Source organism: Paramacrobiotus metropolitanus, unplaced genomic scaffold, assembly GCF_019649055.1.
Source record: "Paramacrobiotus metropolitanus isolate TYO unplaced genomic scaffold, Prichtersi_v1.0 Parri_scaffold0000004, whole genome shotgun sequence".
Taxonomy (NCBI): Eukaryota; Metazoa; Tardigrada; class Eutardigrada; order Parachela; family Macrobiotidae; genus Paramacrobiotus; species Paramacrobiotus metropolitanus.
This window is the reverse complement of record NW_026570224.1, coordinates 567,627-583,796: the sequence shown is the minus strand read 5'-3', so window position 1 is coordinate 583,796 and position 16,170 is coordinate 567,627. Positions and strand designations below refer to the sequence as shown.

At 40.8% G+C, this 16,170-nt stretch overlaps 6 protein-coding genes across 9 annotated transcripts; 2 read left to right on the top strand and 4 right to left on the bottom strand.

Annotated features, from left to right (window-relative positions):
- Positions 1-227: 227 nt before the first annotated feature.
- Positions 228-4,240, bottom strand: LOC129600284 (N-acetylneuraminate 9-O-acetyltransferase-like). Its single transcript, XM_055498765.1, is given in 6 exon segments — positions 228-1,239; positions 1,425-1,709; positions 1,791-2,384; positions 2,630-2,892; positions 2,895-3,136; positions 3,334-4,240. Coding segments are annotated over 6 exon segments (2,619 nt in total). The 5' UTR covers positions 3,744-4,240; the 3' UTR covers positions 228-414.
- A 295-nt stretch (positions 4,241-4,535) lies between these two features.
- LOC129602835 (neuropeptide-like protein 33) lies at positions 4,536-5,624 on the bottom strand. Its single transcript, XM_055501998.1, has 4 exons — positions 5,466-5,624; positions 5,231-5,376; positions 4,849-4,881; positions 4,536-4,791 (listed from the first exon to the last, which is right to left on the bottom strand). The coding sequence occupies exons 1-4, from the start codon at positions 5,469-5,471 to the stop codon at positions 4,752-4,754; spliced, it is 225 nt and encodes a 74-aa protein (XP_055357973.1). The 5' UTR covers positions 5,472-5,624; the 3' UTR covers positions 4,536-4,751.
- A 986-nt stretch (positions 5,625-6,610) lies between these two features.
- On the top strand, positions 6,611-10,008 carry LOC129601784 (PRKCA-binding protein-like). 3 transcript variants are annotated; one of them, XM_055500687.1, is made up of 10 exons: positions 6,611-6,911; positions 7,462-7,535; positions 7,997-8,163; positions 8,278-8,344; positions 8,406-8,495; positions 8,576-8,692; positions 8,748-8,881; positions 8,947-9,039; positions 9,150-9,345; positions 9,536-10,008. In XM_055500687.1, exons 1-10 carry the CDS (start codon positions 6,856-6,858, stop codon positions 9,787-9,789), a joined length of 1,248 nt encoding a protein of 415 aa, XP_055356662.1. In that variant the 5' UTR covers positions 6,611-6,855; the 3' UTR covers positions 9,790-10,008. The 3 variants fall into 3 exon arrangements, with proteins under 3 accessions (XP_055356662.1, XP_055356653.1, XP_055356670.1); XM_055500678.1 differs by lacking the exon at positions 6,611-6,911 and adding an exon at positions 6,922-7,353; XM_055500695.1 differs by lacking the exon at positions 6,611-6,911 and adding an exon at positions 7,316-7,371.
- A 122-nt stretch (positions 10,009-10,130) lies between these two features.
- LOC129599103 (elongin-C-like) lies at positions 10,131-11,337 on the bottom strand. 2 transcript variants are annotated; one of them, XM_055497247.1, is made up of 4 exons: positions 11,183-11,337; positions 10,827-11,088; positions 10,633-10,681; positions 10,131-10,531 (listed from the first exon to the last, which is right to left on the bottom strand). In XM_055497247.1, the coding sequence occupies exons 2-4, from the start codon at positions 11,002-11,004 to the stop codon at positions 10,390-10,392; spliced, it is 369 nt and encodes a 122-aa protein (XP_055353222.1). In that variant the 5' UTR covers positions 11,005-11,088; positions 11,183-11,337; the 3' UTR covers positions 10,131-10,389. The 2 variants fall into 2 exon arrangements, with proteins under 2 accessions (XP_055353222.1, XP_055353216.1); XM_055497241.1 differs by lacking the exon at positions 11,183-11,337 and having other exon boundaries at positions 10,827-11,176.
- A 24-nt stretch (positions 11,338-11,361) lies between these two features.
- LOC129580720 (uncharacterized) lies at positions 11,362-12,559 on the top strand. The gene is made up of 4 exons (XM_055471380.1): positions 11,362-11,849; positions 11,919-11,922; positions 11,962-12,030; positions 12,138-12,559. The coding sequence occupies exons 1-4, from the start codon at positions 11,749-11,751 to the stop codon at positions 12,243-12,245; spliced, it is 282 nt and encodes a 93-aa protein (XP_055327355.1). The 5' UTR covers positions 11,362-11,748; the 3' UTR covers positions 12,246-12,559.
- LOC129599083 (urea transporter 2-like) lies at positions 12,533-15,900 on the bottom strand. The gene is made up of 4 exons (XM_055497227.1): positions 14,925-15,900; positions 13,926-14,118; positions 13,267-13,549; positions 12,533-13,103 (listed from the first exon to the last, which is right to left on the bottom strand). Exons 1-4 carry the CDS (start codon positions 15,488-15,490, stop codon positions 12,817-12,819), a joined length of 1,329 nt encoding a protein of 442 aa, XP_055353202.1. The 5' UTR covers positions 15,491-15,900; the 3' UTR covers positions 12,533-12,816.
- Positions 15,901-16,170: the final 270 nt, after the last annotated feature.

The window sequence follows — 16,170 nt, the reverse complement described above, 5'->3', positions numbered from 1 at the left end:
GAATACTAAATACGAATACATCTAATACGAATGCTTTTACGCCATGATCCTAATCCAATTTGCAGTAAGTACTTATTTAAATCGCCTACGTCACGAATGTCTACTACGCAACAATTAAAAAGGAACATTTCTACTGCGTACGATAATATAACTTGGAAGAAAATCGGTGTCGTATGAGCCTAAAATGATCTAATGTCAAAAAAGGCGATTTGAACCAACTGACCAAGTTCCACTTCATTTGCGTTTACTTCTTTTCCGTGACTATCAAGTGTTTTACCGTTCTTACCAAGCCCATAACCTTATAAAAAACGAAACATTCACTGTGACATATCGGTCGTATTTGTAACAAATAACATATTTCAGAGTACCGCATGATAAATCAAAAAATTACAGACAACAATAAATTTTTCTAACTTACAATCCGTAACACACAGCCAACAAGGCCAACAGAAGACAGAAAACAACAAGCGCCAGTAGTAAATACTTCCAATCTTTCGGTACCAAATGCTCAGCTAGGACACCGGTGATCACATGCACCTCATGGGCAACACAGATATAGATGAAACTAGTAAAAACCACATTCAGCATGGGATAACCTGGCACGAACACCAAAACTCCGTAAGTGTCAGCCGCTAACCACACATGAAACTGAACAATAAACAATTCCAGTGAGATCCGTCCAGCCCACGCAAACAGCGCACTGAACCGTCTTCGCACCATACCAAATGTGTTTCTCAGGATAATAAATCCCAGTATCGGAAAGACCACAATATAGCTGTGCACATCATTGCAATCCACTTTCTTCGAGCACAGAATGGCGAAGACAAAATAACCGATCATTCCCAGAGCGCCCACCCCAACCACCATCACAGATTTGCGGAGAGGAAATAAATTCTCCGATAATGTTTCATTCATCCAGCCAAATTTCCTCGCCAGAACCACCAAAAACGCAAATACCATACCCTCGAGTACAGAGAAGCGGTCCAGTTTCCATCGGAAGAACCACTCATTACCGGAAGCATCATAGAGGAATAACGCCGACCAGGGCTTAGTTAGGAAGATTCTGTCGAAGAATGTCTGCGATAAATAAAGTGACCCAATCACCGCAAAAACCACAACAAATTTGAGCACCATGTAGAAATAATGTTTGGTATTTATTGTCGAAGACGCATCGGTTAGACGAGGAGGAAGTGCCATTGTGGCATAAGTCACAAGAAACCAAAATGTAACCAAAGGCACCTGCAAAAATAATAGTTTATAAATAACAGCGTATTGAAAACATCAGAACATTGTTGTAGAAACTTCTTTTCAATCACATTCAACTAGAATTCAGCTGCATTTTGTTTGCTTACTCAAAAATTTAGTACAATTCTGAAAACAGTCAAATACCACGCGCACAGTATAATTAACCCTGGGATACTTACAAAATAGTAAAACTGATAGGATCTGTTCATTACAATGCAAAGGCAAAACACCAGGAGGTTCATCCGGAAAACGATTTGGAAGAATCGATGCGCACTGGTGTCGCCCTTATTCCAAAAATACATAAAATGTGCGTATCCATTTAGAAACAGGTACGATGAAACCAAAACACGAACGTGCATGTAAATGGACAACCGTGTACTGCCTGCTGTCATATGGTACACCAGAATCACAAACTGCATCCAGCCTTTCCACTCATCCGTCTGATCACGATGCAGTAAAGACGACTAAAACAAAAATTTTGTTTCATAAAAGGAAACCATTGTAAAACACAAGCTCTATCAATCAAGCTCGTTCATAGTTCATACCTGTTCAGAATTCTCCGAAAAAAATATCCCCAAAAGGAATATGTACGTCAGCGGGACAAAGAAATTAATATTGCTGTAATATTTGTTTTCCTTCATGAAGAAGTCGGTACGATCACACAGAACAAAATATCCCATAATAAAACCCATTTTGGAAATCGCCAGGCATACTTCATAGAGCACATCGTATGGGGATTTGACTTTTTTCGGAAGCTTAGCATCCTTGACTCTGATTTTATCGTGATGGGCAACACCGTTAGTGTAACTCGGAAGGAGATGGTATTTCTTAAATCGCATCCGGATCAGTCGAGTAACAAATGCGCTATATTTTTGGCCAGTCAGTACTATGGACAATGCAGTAAATATTCCGAAGACGCTCAGAGCAGCAATTTGCATAGAATTCAATTCCTGTCGCGGAGCGCAGCAAGTGGCATCGCGATGACTCAATTCTCGATTGCAGTAGTAATTCAACAATATCTGCGTATTCATACGCAAGGACTCATTGCCCTGATGTAGCCCGTCAGGGGAATCGCCGTTAGAGGAAAACACCGATGTTCCAGATAACCATACCATAACGTAAGAATCCAGTAATAATTCCTAAAAAGAACAATGGACTGTAAATCAACACGGATCTGCACAGCTATGCAGCTAATTAGTGTCCACTTAGGTGATGATTACTTGCACTTCCAATAACATGTGCACTTCGAAGATCGAACACGGCTTTGAAACTACACCCAACAGTTAAAACAAGGTAATTGCTGCAATTTTAACCGAACGTATCACACAGAATAAATTATTTCAAAGCTGAAAAGCTTGGAAAGGTTTTCCTAAACGGCACTTACTTCCGCTACATAATTATATCTCCAGATGTGATAATCCGTAATGACTTCCCTATCCGGCGAGAGGAGATAATGCAAAACAGGGTCTTGTTGCACCCACACCGTCCTTGTCCGCTGGCCTAGCCGATTCAAAAGCGGCTGCAGAGACGTTAAATTCGCCTTGTATTCCCGAAAAGCTGTTTCGGAAGAATTCGACAATTTCATCGTCCAAGTTCCGGACGAGAACAAAATCAGCGTGGGAAGAGTTTCCTCGTTTTCCCGAGAAATTCCTCGATAAACGACCGCATTCGCCAGTCGACCATGGTTACCCAGTAAAATTCCAATGACAACTTGAGATCTGTGTCGGTAGTAGTATGATTATTATGTTTTCCCGCTGGGTAGACAGGACTTCTGCCCGTTATGTACAGAACTGTGGCATTGTACAGATAACGCAATCGGGAATCACCGACGAAAACTATTCGGTTAGTAGTGCGCCGCTGCGTAACGTGGTGCATACACCTTCTGGCATCCCTGAAAAATACAAATACAGTTTTAAAAATCCAAAACAATTCCTGAAGTATCCTACACGTCAGTAATTATATGTAAATCAGAGATGTTTGTTTGGCTTTCTCAACTACATAAAATATACTAAAGTCGGTTTTTCTGAATTTACCAAAGTAGGTACACTGAACAAAACACAACAAACGATTGTATGGTGTGCAGCTTACTGCGAAGTGTATGGATGCATCATGCATCCGTTCGGTTGCCATAAATATCCTCCCTGAATTCTTCCCTCTCGCATCAGCCATCGGCAGGAATCATTGGACTTTCGACTTCGCTGAACTCCGTGGTAGGTTATGAAAACCAGAATCAGGATCAGAGCAAAGAGTTTGATATTGCGCAATGTGAAATACTGGAACGGAATGGGTGACGTCTTGGCAAAGATGACGGAGCGCGCACGGGCCATGTTGGCCTGCAGCCCACGAAACGATCCACAGATCAGATCAGGCTCGTCCTCCTCGATGAGTTCGTTATCCGCATCTTTGGTGGTTTCCCGGGTTGGGGATAAATCAGCAGAATTAAGCAGATTGCGCGGCGGTTCGGGAGTATCAGCCACATCAGCGTCCGCAGTTGTCATTCCGAAAACAAAGAACCAGACACAGAATTGCGCTGCTTGAAACAAGAGACTAGTGGATGTTGTTGGATTCGCGCAAACTGACTGCCAGTAATCAGCACATCCATGACTGAAGACCAAAAAACTGCGTGGTTCAACTTCGATTTACGTTTTGGTTCAATAGAGACAAATAGCTACAACAGCGCAAATCTTTGGCGAAATCCATAGAGCGCATTTGTTATGGTTTACAATTAGGTGCAGATAAGGTGCAAACGTAATCATGCAAAAACATAGATGATTTCACGCACGACCTGCATGCGCATTAAGGCGGTTGTTGACAAACTGACAAATTAAAGTAAGTAACAATCAGCTGACAGAAATCTACTTAGAGAAAAAACTAGAAACGTAAACGGGGTGCTAATTTTACGATTATTTACAAATTATTACTAACACACCTACAGCGTACTCTGCTCTCAAATGCTGACAACAAAAAGGTAAAATGATGAAAACATTTCTAACTTTGCGGAGAGAATAACGTTTTGCGGTACTTAACATGTCTTGGGTTTTGCTCTATTAACTTTTTTTTACGCTTCATTACTGCACGTAATTACATCTCTGGTGCTTTCCTGCATTTTTATTAAATATTGCGCTTACATTTCTTCGGATTATTAACGCATTGCAAAGTAAAGTATAAATATGTAAATGTGAGATTGACCAGTCAGTATAGCTTGATCACCATTGAGTTCTGCGTCGCTAATTGCCGCTTATCAGTGAATTCTAATAAATAAGAGTTACACAAAGCACCGGTCCGACTGATCATGATCCCACGACCTTTAATAACTTTTCCACCATATAGTAAATTAAACATTGAGAATAAATATTCGACCGTAAAATTACATGCACTTTAAAACCGAGATGGACAAGTTAATGACATGATCACAGGAATCACAAAATGGCACATGATCCGAAGGCGATGAGGAATGGGATCCACCGTAAGCGTCGCAGCCGGGGTCAACAAACCGGAAAACGAACTCACTTCTTCCATCCTCCCCAACCGCCCCATCCACCCCAACTGCAAATCAAACCGATAGTATTCATGCAAAATTACTATTCTTCAACTGCAGCTTACCCGCCGCCATAACCTCCCCAAGGTCCGCCCCAACTGCAAAAGCACAAACACGGAAGTTAGTAACACGCAACACAATAATCTCCAGAAATACGATTCTAGTCACGCTTACAAAAAGCTTTTTCAATATACGGAATTTATACGTGCAGTTAGGCAAAAGTTGAGGATTAACCTGCCAAAGTACGACCAGGAGATCCAAAAGATTACCCTTTCCCAGATTACCAAAAGCGAATATTAAAATGAGCGTAACTTCCCAGATATTAGCTATAGACACAAATTCTGCAAAAGCATTGCTGTTTCAGTTCATAAAGCTACTCGATCGTACCAAAGGTCAACGGAAAAACCTGAACCATTAATCGTGCTACGACCAGCGTGTTTCACTTACCCTCCCCAGCCGCCACCGCCCCATCCCCAGCCATTTCCGCCCCAACCACCCCATCCGCCGCCACCCCATCCGCCACCAAATCCACACTCAGCGAAGGACAAAAATCCAAGGAGTAGTACGGCGAAAAGCCAGAGGGATGTTGTGGTCTGCAGGAAACAGCATAACAGTTAAGCACATGCAAAAAAAATTTCACATGACGATGAAAAAATGAAGTGTAGTAAAGCAAAGGTCATACTTTCATGGTGGTGACTTTTTCACACTACGTGAACCACTATAAAAACGCTCTATGCGGAAATATATGGAAAGTAACACTGGAGTAGCAATAAAAATGTCGCGATAGCTGGCTGGCAAAACGCAGACTGGTGAAATGTCGGCTTCGAACCACTCGTTTATAAATCCAGACAGCCCTTCGAAGAATTGTGCGGTGCTGGATGCGAGCGGTATACTGTACGTACGTGGTGCTGCGATCGCCAATGGGCAACGTTTAAAGATATCGTACTGTCGGTACTGAACGCGTCCAAAATCTGTGCGGAAGCTGTCTTTGTGTATCGTCGGCTGATTCGGCTCTGTGAAAATGCACAACTGCATAAAAAAATATCTACCCGTAGTACATTAAAGATGATAATCATCAGATTACCGAGTAGAGTAGGTTTTCAAGGTGCGGCATGCACAATAAAGTTAATAATTATAACTAATACGAGCGGAATACCGTACTTCGCTTCGTACAATACTAAAAAACCGATATGCAGAGGAAAAGGGGATGTGCCTCTTTGAATACTGTCTAGTACCGCAGGTTGGCTGCCACCAGCTGGCCTTAACCTGCAAGTCCGACGACACCGATCCGGCGATCCCTGGGATGCTACTTACTGGAAACTGCGTTTTATAACGGAGCTAACCTAAATTTGAATTTATTTTAGTTTTACAGTTATGGCACATACTATTGTACATTACAAGTATAGTCGGTGTAGACCATAATAAATACTGTATTTCTTCTACTTTTGTTAACAAAGCACTTACACATCATTTTGGTATAAAAACCAAGCATTGTACTTAAATTTAATTCAGAATTCTGCGGCATGAAGTAAACGCGCGAAAGAAAGGGTTCATATCCATATGAGAAAAATAACGCAATGCATTAATTTTTACGTAATGAAACAACGATTTTAACAGTGCTGGTACAGTACAGAAAACAGTTGCATGAAACTGGATACGATACTGTGCTAGAAACGTACAGCTGTTATAGTAAAAGTAAAAAATATAAAATAAACACAGATTTTAAAGAAAAAGCGCTTTAGCTGTGCTCTACTTTGAGCTTAGCAGCTCAGGAGTATAGCAGCTGCCAGCTGACAGCTGGTATCCAGTCTGTGATCGGTGAATGAATTTCCGCTCGATTCATATATTTTGATAAATTGATCGTAACATTGCTTACGCCTTACGGGTATGCAAGTGTTCTTAGTGGAATTCTTGAAATAATTTGTTTACTAGTGCTTGTGTCAGTATGGAAACACTAATATCTGTTTTTTGAATGCTCAAAATTCAAATCAAATGAAATGGAAGACCTGCGGTAGACGATTTCAGATTATGTCTGGGCGATAACGAGACAACGACCTTGTGTCCTTGCGACAATGAAGAACGAGGATTTCGATTACGAAGAGGATTACTATCTCGAGGAAGACAGTCTGTAAGAATTCGAGGTTAATGGCACAAGGAACTTATCAATAAAAATGGAACTTCGTAAACATTTACTGACAAGTCAAAAATAAATACTGTGTTAGTGATGCTGACATTTTGATGAGGAATAATAGCATAAGTGATAAGCATGTTGCCAGGTTTCTCTTTAGTCGCTGTTCGCATGGGTCCCCCGATTTCTCAGTTGTAGGTGTAGCATAATATCCCGTGATATGTTTGTGTTTTGGGACAATTTCAATGAATAGGAATTGGGTTCTTGAAGCAGCAATGGCAGGGGTTACGCCGTATGGTATATACGGACTTTATCCTGGCAATCAGTATGGTAATGGTTCCTTTGACGGTCCTCCGCGTCGCTATGTGGTACGCTCCCATTCGAGCTCAGACGAAGACACCCCGCGACGTCGTCGTGGAGGTTATGGTTACGAAGACACCATGTAAACAGTTATCAGCCTGTAATAACCCACGAACGTGATTTCTGCGAGATTTGCTGGTTTTTACTTTGCTGTCGACGCAGACATAATCGTTTGGTTTTTTTGTTTTAGGGGACTGAAAATCACTTCCGGGAAGCTAGTGCTAACCAAAGATGATAGAAATATGGTCGGAATCTCCATTGGAGGTGTGCAGTTAATTTATTCAGCTATTCGAAATTGTTCTGATTACTATTAGTAGTATCGTACCTGAAAAATGGCTTTCGAAATTGTTGCTGCATGACAATTTTTCAATGACATCCCGTCGTTTTTATAGCTTCACCTGCCAAGAAGTGAAGTACTGTACTCTTAGTAGTTAGTACTGTACTGCAAAATGTACAGTATTTTATAGATTTTTAATTTTTTATAATTTTTTGCTATATTTTTCAATTTGAATGTCTGTTATTTCCTTATTAAAGCCATGTTCAAATGGATTTTAGCTATAATTGAAAATGTTGTTGGAACTGACTTTTCTGGTAATGGTTAATAATAGTTGTATCTTGGCGTGAAATTCGTGTAATTAATGTTAATACTGTGTTAATGTTAATCATATGTCTTAAATTACCGTTATCTGTTCCCGTGAGCTAACGAATATTGTGTGGTGTTACAGGAGGCTACCCGAATTGCCCTTGCGTTTACGTAGTCCAGATATTTGATGGAACACCAGCAGCAAAAGATGGGATACTGGAGTCTGGAGATGAGATCACTGCAGTTAATAATAAACCCGTCAAAGGAAAGACCAAAAATGAAGTTGTTCGCGCCATTCAAAACAGCCCTGTACGTGTCATGGTTATCACCCACAATTTAAATTTGTACTTGGCGTAATTTGTTGGCAATCGCATAAACGAAGAAACAGCGCGAATTTGAGTTATAATAGAACTTCGTTTGCAGAAAGAAGTTATTCTTAGTTACAACAAACTGCACGCGGAACAGGAACAGGGAAATTCCTTGGATATTGGTTAGTTAAGTTTTACTGTGCTGCAGTTCCGGTTTTTCAGTGCGTTGGCTTGCCTTTATAGTTTTGAAGAAAGTTAAGCACCGGATTGTGGAGCATATGAGCAGTTCCACTGCAGACTCGTTGGGCTTGAGTCGTGCTATCTTGTGTAACGGTACGAAAACGTTAGATTCCAGTAAATAATTACGATAACGGCATTTTGTGGAAAAGAACGTGGTTTGCTTCTGGCTACAGATACGCTGGTTAAAAAGCTTCAGGAACTGGAACGAAATGCTGACCTTTACCGTGGGTTAATTATGCACATTCAATCCCTGATGAAACATTATTTCGAGCTTTTTCGCGTGCATAAACGTGAGTGGAACTGTTGTCCGTCTTTTTCGTGCATTTCGAACATCTCGAGTTATAGAATTGGGGGATGTTTTTTCTGAAATTGCGGTGCGAGAATCCTTGGAAAGAGCTAACAATGCTTTCCATAAATATGGAGAGACCCATCGGAACATGGCCAAAACGGGTGTCAAAATGTTGAAAATTTTGAAACCGGTAAGATTCAGTTCATGTATTATTTAAATATTCTGGTTTTGACCTAGATATAATTCTGTTCGTAGATTCTGGCTGATTTGGGTACGTTCCTTAATAAGGCCATTCCGGATACCGAATTGACCGTTCAAAAATATGCAGACGCGAAATTTGAATATCTGGTATGAAAAAAAATATTTCTCGATCCGGAAACCATTCTTGAGCATAAGCGCAGTTAAATTCGAAACATTTTCTTGGTTCGGAACTCGACATACGCTGCTGGTAATTTTAGTCATACTGCCTTAAAGTTAAGGAAATGGATGATGAAGAGGTGACGTTCAATCAGTTACAAGAATCATTGTATCGTGTGGAGACTGGCAACTACGAGTATCGGCTCGTACTGCGTTGTCGCCAGCTTGCGCGCAGCAAGTTCTCTAAATTGCGCTCGGATGTATCCATTAAATTGGATCTTCTCGACCGAAAGCACAGTAAGTTTGTTGTTATTCTGTCTGTGCTTTTTGTGGGAGTGTTTTCATTGTTAAGTGTTAAGTTTTTGGTTAAAACTCCCAAAGATACGTAACAATTTGTGCTGTCATATTAAAGAAGAGAATGAATGTACGAAAAGGTTTTGTACACATTTCATGACATCTCTGTGAATATATGCTTTGTGTTCATTAGTTGAAGACATTTTATTCCAATTGCAACGTTTTGTTGCGGCGCTGTGTCGGTACAACGAAGAAGCTGCCAAAGAAATTAAGGGCCTGATTGGTTTATTTCCGGTGGAGATGGATCTGAAGGAAGATGTCTTTCAGTACAAGCAAAATCCGTTTCACCGATTTGATTCTGATGATCTCGAGGAAGGCGCAAGATCTGCTGTCCCGACAAGTGAGGCTCCTGCGCTGGACACAAATATTATTGATCTCGATCACTGACTGTTTTGTTTGAGTATGAATGGTTTTGCAAAGTGAATTTTAGCTTCTTGTGTGTGGCTGCCATAAACCATAAATGGCTGTCTTTTTTTACCTGTGTTTGTAAATGATCTCGGCTTGTGACAGTGGTGAGTTGTAAGTTATGTCATTACTCATTAGTATGACTGGAAAGTTTGTAACAACTGGTAAAACTGATAAATTAAACGGTTTCGAGAAGAATAATTAAACGGTTTCAAGAACTGCATGTTTTTTCTGTTTACAGGTTCGTAACAGTAACTTTTCAAAGGCGCTTGCTTTGTACCATCGCCATCGTGCCGTAACTTAGCCTTTATCGAAACTTTGATTTGAAACTTTTAATAATTTTCATCATGTCTTAGGCAAAATAATAAGTGGAGGTTACTCGTTATTTTTGAACAGGTTACTCGTTATTTTTGCTCAGTACTTTCCAAATCCCATAATTTAGCATGCATACAATGCATAACTGCGGATGAGAGATTACGAGTAATGCTCTACGCAACAATCTGAAATCAGAAACAGAAGCCACATCACTGACATCAGTTTCAACTTTCAACAAAAAATCTTCCCAAATAATGGCGACAGCTCTCAACAGTCCAAAAAGTTGGCAGCCATTAACAATTCAAGAGCGATCTCCGGAGGAATAGGAAATTCAGGAATCTCGGTGGAGCTGTTGGTGTAGCGGTGCTTGTAATTAAAATATTGACATACTTTGGCCAGAACATGCGATCTAACAGAAAGCAATGAGATTAGAAACTATGAGCACGCCCAATCAGCCAAACAACTGCAAATACAACTTTGTACTCAGACTCAAACAGAAGGATAACTTACGGGATCTCTCGAAAATGCACCTCATTCGCCTCATTTTCGGCAAACTGACCTGCAGAAAATAAAATGAGCTAGACGTTCAAGAAGCCAAAACGTGACACAGCAAATATTCCGAGACCCGACAACTATTTCAAACAAGTCTCGGGTACGGCTTCTGAGGAATACTATCAAAGATAATACAGAGACGAAATAAGTACCTGGTCCACTAAGCATAGCTTTGATGGTTCCCGATGTGAGAGCTAATTCTTTGGCGATATAGAATTCATGCCCATCCTGAGATATAAGTTTGACGAATTCTGCATTTGGTCCCTCGCAACCTCCTCTCTGCGGAGTGCTTTTGCCATAGTTTCCACGCTCTTCATCATCAACATCCATTTTCGATACTCGTACAGATGTTTATACAAAACACCCCGTTAGGTCTTAGGAGTACGTATCCCGATTTTTGCGAGACGTAGAAGACTAAGAACATCAAAGGTCTGCCCTTAATTGTACGCGATAGAGGTACGGAAATACAACTGCTTTGGCCTTTGGGCTTTGTAGTCTTATTGCTTACCAGATCTTACTACTCTAGGAAGTAGGAACGCATTAAAAAAACCAAAACCAACTCAAAACTTCTCATTGCCATTTCCAGTGTCCACGGGCACCGCTGCGGGCAGGAGTCGCCTGCTGTAGTCGCACCACCAGGCCGACAAGCTTGTTTATGTTTATACAGTACTGTTTACGGTTTACGTCATATTTTGTAGTGCATAGAATAGAGTTCATGGTGTCAGACTATTCTAAGCATTTACAAATACTTAAGTGTTACGAAATCTTTCCCGTTTCTTTTCAAATTTCGTTTAAAATGTATTTCTCAACCACTTGTTAGGTTTGTGATTTTTCGTCTTGACAAACCTTGTAAAATCTAAAATACACTGATTAGCTGACTCGTGAATATATTATTCTTCGGCTCATATCGCCCATATCTGACAGCAAGAAAGCGATAACGACAAGTCGTTGCTTGTGTTGCACAACTCCGCCGATAACAAGATGCTGGAATGAGAACCACAGGAACTGCATTTCTGTGAAGTAGCCATTTGGATTTTGATAGTTGGGATAACTTGCAGTTTAAACTTTAAGGGAATGTCGTGTTTATTTGCCACTTGTCAAGCCCCGATTCAGGCCGTCATACGTCCCGCTGTATGGGTTCCAGGGATACGCAACCTGCATAGTCGCCGAGAAAAGTAAGCGTCTAACAATCTATCTGTAGTATAATATTTCCATAATCTGTAATTTAGGGTTCTTTGAGCAAGATGTGTTGAACTGTAGTTTTGAAATTTGTTTACGGTTATTTAGGCTTATTCTTTCTCATCTGGTCTGCTACCCCTAATGATTCCTCCTCCAATTCCCCTTATTCTAAATGTGGTAAGTCTTACATTAAGCGAGATGTACAGTGTGGGCGAGTTAGAAATTAATTTGTTGAGATTTTAGTACTCCATACAAATGAAAACGCTCTTCCTGTATTCATTCAGATATTCTTTTTTGTCCCGTTTTGGGATAATGGATTCAACAAAACCTGGCTTGAGATCATTCGAAGAAACATGGATTTGGAAATTTTAGCTGAACACTCTTTGGCTTGATGTGTAGAACAATCTGTACTTTCTTTTTGTATCTGTTTCGTGTTTTCATTGTTTATGTTTCTATTTTGTTTTTTTTCCATTTTTTCTGGTTAGATGATATCATTCCTAATGTGTGACTACAATTCTTTCGAAATTACGCACTTATGACGCTTTTCCGCTGTTCTGTGATTGTGTCATACCCTGAAAATAGTGACGTATACCTGTACTGTACAATACATTTTGGTGTGAAAGTGTTCCGTTCAGTCGTTAACCTGCTGTGAACAGATACGGCGGAACTGCTCCCTAAATTTATGCGAACAGAATAAAAGTACATGTTATCATACTATACATTTTTGCAGCGTTTATTAAAAGTCAGTAAAAGAAAAAATATCATAAGAACGCTGCACTGTAGCTTCTACAATGTTAAAATGATCTCATGAAATTATTTTAGCCATCACTTAACCCTCCTAAGGCTTCCTTCGCTTGGTGTTTCGTTGATTTGCTAGATTGGGCATCGACCGAACCGTATCACCAGAAAATGCAGTGAAAGTGAATAATTTACGATATTGAGATATCGACTAAAATGACCAAATTATGCTTCATGAGAAAAATCGTTCATTTTAATAGTGCTATCTGTCGTGCTGTTGGTAATGGTCGCCGTGCTGTTGCTTATCTTCTTTCTGGCATGGTACAGTTCCCAATGGAGTTCGGGATAGCGAATATCCACGGTCTCAACGCGCGGCAACCAGTTGGCCCTATAGGCCCCCACGGCCAGCAGGAATATGGAATCAGTGAGAAACAATGGGAGCGCCTGGAAGGGCAGATTGAAGTATCCCAGCGTATGATACAGTGTTCCGGCCATTACACACGCAAAGGCGGCTGCAAAAGTGCGACATTCAATTTGGGACGTTGATGTAATTATGCCTTGAATGACAAATTGACCCGGCACTTCAGTTCGCTGCGTGACGGTACAACTATCCGGTTTATCCCACACTGGCAAACAAGGACAAGGTCATATTGATACGTATTACTTAACGCTTACCGGCAAATATTGACACGATACAGATGATTGGATTCCAGACGTAGAAGAAACCGCCGACCGAGCCGCACACCAGCAGACTGTTGAAACTCCACATTCCGCTGGCTAACTGCTGGGCGTTGACACCCAGCACTACGGCGATGCCGGTTCCCACGCAGGATCCCAGGATGCACTGTGTGAAGAGCAGAGGCGATGCCAACAATACCGCTAACCAGGCCAAGGTCACCGACGCGATGTTGTCGCAGCCGTAAATGTTGCTGATGGAAAAGAAGATTCCTCTGGCTACCTACATCGCAAGATCACTGTGAAAGCTTTTCTTTTCTAATAGAAGCAACGGAAATGAGTTCAGACAATGTCATAGCGGATACAGACAATTTTTGCATTATTTCTTCTGACGAAAATAGTAATCCTTGCAGGCAATCCAGATGCGTATTCGTATTCATATTAACGACACACGCACATAATAATGTTCTAGTCTATACTGAAGCAGGGTTGCAGTTTAAATACGTAGTCTTATAGACAAAGCGTGTCCGATGTGCAGGGTTGATTTCGATATGTTATTGCAGACACACTGAGTACATTTGGAAGCGGTACTCCACAGATATAATATTCTTGCTATTTTCTTTTGTGTCGTACTACGTTAATTAATTTTGGATACGCACCAGACTGCCAGTATAGTGCTGCTGTGTGTAGTTGTTGTATTGGGCAACTGGACTCATTCCAGCCGGGAACAGCGGAGACGGAGTGGATCCTTGACTAGCTAAGAAGCAGAGCGTCGTAATACTAAATGGGGAATTCAAGGCGGGCAGTTTGTAATCTTTGAGGACAGAGTGAAAGGCAGCTTTTATAACGGTACTGAAATCAAATTCATACAAGTGGATGGTGACGTACTCGAGCTTTAATTTCAGGTGTTAATTTGCTATCATTGGCATATTATTCATAATCTATTGCAACTAAAGAATCATGTAGCATTATTATTACTTGCATAATTTTAATACACAAGGCGCAACTCAAAATCCATTACAGTAATTCTTTGAGAAGGGAAAAATGTAGCCACACTGCGGTTACTACTGTACATATGTAGTGCAATATGCTTGTTCGGTTCATCGAAGCGGACTTTGACGTTGTTCAAGTTAATTTGTTTTAATTTAATACTTCGTGCACCTGAACAGATTTTGGTACACAAATTTAAATAGATTTGATTTTCCATCGTAACAGGAAAAACAAAAAGCACTTTGTAGAAACGCACCCCCTACTCCAGGTGGGCAATCTTATTAGCAAAACACAACGCAACGAGAAAATAAAGAATGCTTTCACAAATTTCGTGAACTTCTTCCACCTTCTAAATTCTACAGTTCTGTGCTTGGATTTGCATTTTTAAAAAAAAACTATGGCTGCCGTTAAATGAGCAGACACGTAACTATTCTAACTGTAATGGAATCGACCCCATTTTAAAACGTCGTACGTATACGCAGTGCCTCGATTAATTTACAGAAATTGTGTGTAACATAAACAAAAGGAATATGCCGCATGCGCATACATAATAATCCTTGATAGTCCCAGTACTTACAAGTATAATATCTAGATAACATATCATTATTTAGATATTTCTGATAGCACTCATAAGAGAATAAAATACCATTTCAATACCCGCAGTGTACCTGATAGCGGCAAAAAAGCTAGCAGGAAATATTAGCCAGGCATTCCATATAGTCCCGTTAAAGGGAACAGCCACATTGGCAATAAACTGCGCTACCATGAAACCGTTAAAGGTCGCCACGCCATTCCGCAGCCGGCTGGCCGGTGCACAGAGCAGCATGGCAGTGAAATACGCCGTTACCATTCCCAAAAGCCCAATCAGGGTGGAGAAAGGATTATGGATGAAAACAGCAACCAAAAACAATATTCCACTCCAAAAGTTATTGACAAATATTAACGCTCCAAATGTGCGCAGAAGCGATTCAAGGAAGCGTAAGATCCATCGTATCGGATGCTCCCAGCTGTCCACCCACACTGAGACAGCCGGACAATCGCCCATTACATAGCGACGTAGCCAATGCTCCGGGAACGTTGAAGCACTGACAAACACCGACGGTCGCCGACTACCCATGTCCGTGTGACGGGTTATGGCGAACAGCAGCGGTATTGGGAGATTATCGGCTCTCCTGACTTTCTGCTCTTTTTCTTTGCGCGATTTATCTTCTTCTACTGAATTGAGTTCCGGCATGTTTTTATATATGGACCAAGGATGCGAACACACAATATTACACTATGCGTACAACAACTCTTCACAATTAAGTCAATGTTTTTTCGTTCATCGGTAATCAATTTCTCACGGAAGTTAATGATTAATGGTACAAACGACTGCGACAACTTGTCGGAAAAAATTGCGTTTCATCGATTTATAGGGATTAATAATTGACCTCGTAAACAAGCAGTAAAGTCTCACAGCATATCAGTTGATTTGTGCACCGGCACTGACAAATCAGTAATTAAGTATCGTAAGGTCAAAGTCTGGAATCATGTCCAGGCTCCAGCTGTTGCTGTTGTAGCGCAAACAGTTGTGCGTATACGACCCATTCATTTTGTGCGCTTCTTTTCGAGATGAATAGACCGAGTTGTTATTCAAAAACTAGATTTCTGCGCACAGTTGATATTTTCATGAGTATCCCGGAAGTACTTAGGTTTTTATGCTTACGACCGATCCCAGTTGGTTTGAAATGAGCAAATTTGATACGCCTGTGCTTCATCCACAAACAAACCCAGTGTATGTATGATACGTAGCAGAAAATATGCAATGTATCATAACTTCGAGTACCATCAAGTCATTTTCGTGTTTACCGGAAGAACGGAGATAACGCCATATGCCGGCCATGATCAAATATGAGTATTATTGATCTCTGATCC

What these genes read in the sequence shown, in the direction of transcription:
- LOC129602835 (XM_055501998.1), bottom strand. An exon ending in GGCGGTGGCGGCTGGGGAGG is followed by an intron (nt 4,882 to 5,230) that starts GTAAGTGAAACA and finishes GTGCTTTTGCAG; the next exon opens with TTGGGGCGGACCTTGGGGAG. An exon ending in TGGGGAGGTTATGGCGGCGG is followed by an intron (nt 4,792 to 4,848) that starts GTAAGCTGCAGT and finishes TTTGATTTGCAG; the next exon opens with TTGGGGTGGATGGGGCGGTT.
- LOC129601784 (XM_055500678.1), top strand. Translation starts at nt 7,157, where the DNA reads ATGAATAGGAATTGGGTTCTTGAAGCAGCAATGGCAGGGGTTACGCCG. An exon ending in GCGCCATTCAAAACAGCCCT is followed by an intron (nt 8,164 to 8,277) that starts GTACGTGTCATG and finishes CTTCGTTTGCAG; the next exon opens with AAAGAAGTTATTCTTAGTTA. An exon ending in TGTTGAAAATTTTGAAACCG is followed by an intron (nt 8,882 to 8,946) that starts GTAAGATTCAGT and finishes TTCTGTTCGTAG; the next exon opens with ATTCTGGCTGATTTGGGTAC.
- LOC129599103 (XM_055497247.1), bottom strand. Translation starts at nt 11,004, where the DNA reads ATGGATGTTGATGATGAAGAGCGTGGAAACTATGGCAAAAGCACTCCG. An exon ending in AGCTATGCTTAGTGGACCAG is followed by an intron (nt 10,682 to 10,826) that starts GTACTTATTTCG and finishes TATTTTCTGCAG; the next exon opens with GTCAGTTTGCCGAAAATGAG. An exon ending in GTGCATTTTCGAGAGATCCC is followed by an intron (nt 10,532 to 10,632) that starts GTAAGTTATCCT and finishes GCTTTCTGTTAG; the next exon opens with ATCGCATGTTCTGGCCAAAG.
- LOC129580720 (XM_055471380.1), top strand. Translation starts at nt 11,749, where the DNA reads ATGTCGTGTTTATTTGCCACTTGTCAAGCCCCGATTCAGGCCGTCATA. An exon ending in TTCCCCTTATTCTAAATGTG is followed by an intron (nt 12,031 to 12,137) that starts GTAAGTCTTACA and finishes GTATTCATTCAG; the next exon opens with ATATTCTTTTTTGTCCCGTT.
- LOC129599083 (XM_055497227.1), bottom strand. Translation starts at nt 15,490, where the DNA reads ATGCCGGAACTCAATTCAGTAGAAGAAGATAAATCGCGCAAAGAAAAA. An exon ending in AGCACTATACTGGCAGTCTG is followed by an intron (nt 13,550 to 13,925) that starts GTGCGTATCCAA and finishes CTTGCGATGTAG; the next exon opens with GTAGCCAGAGGAATCTTCTT. An exon ending in TATCGTGTCAATATTTGCCG is followed by an intron (nt 13,104 to 13,266) that starts GTAAGCGTTAAG and finishes GCACTTTTGCAG; the next exon opens with CCGCCTTTGCGTGTGTAATG.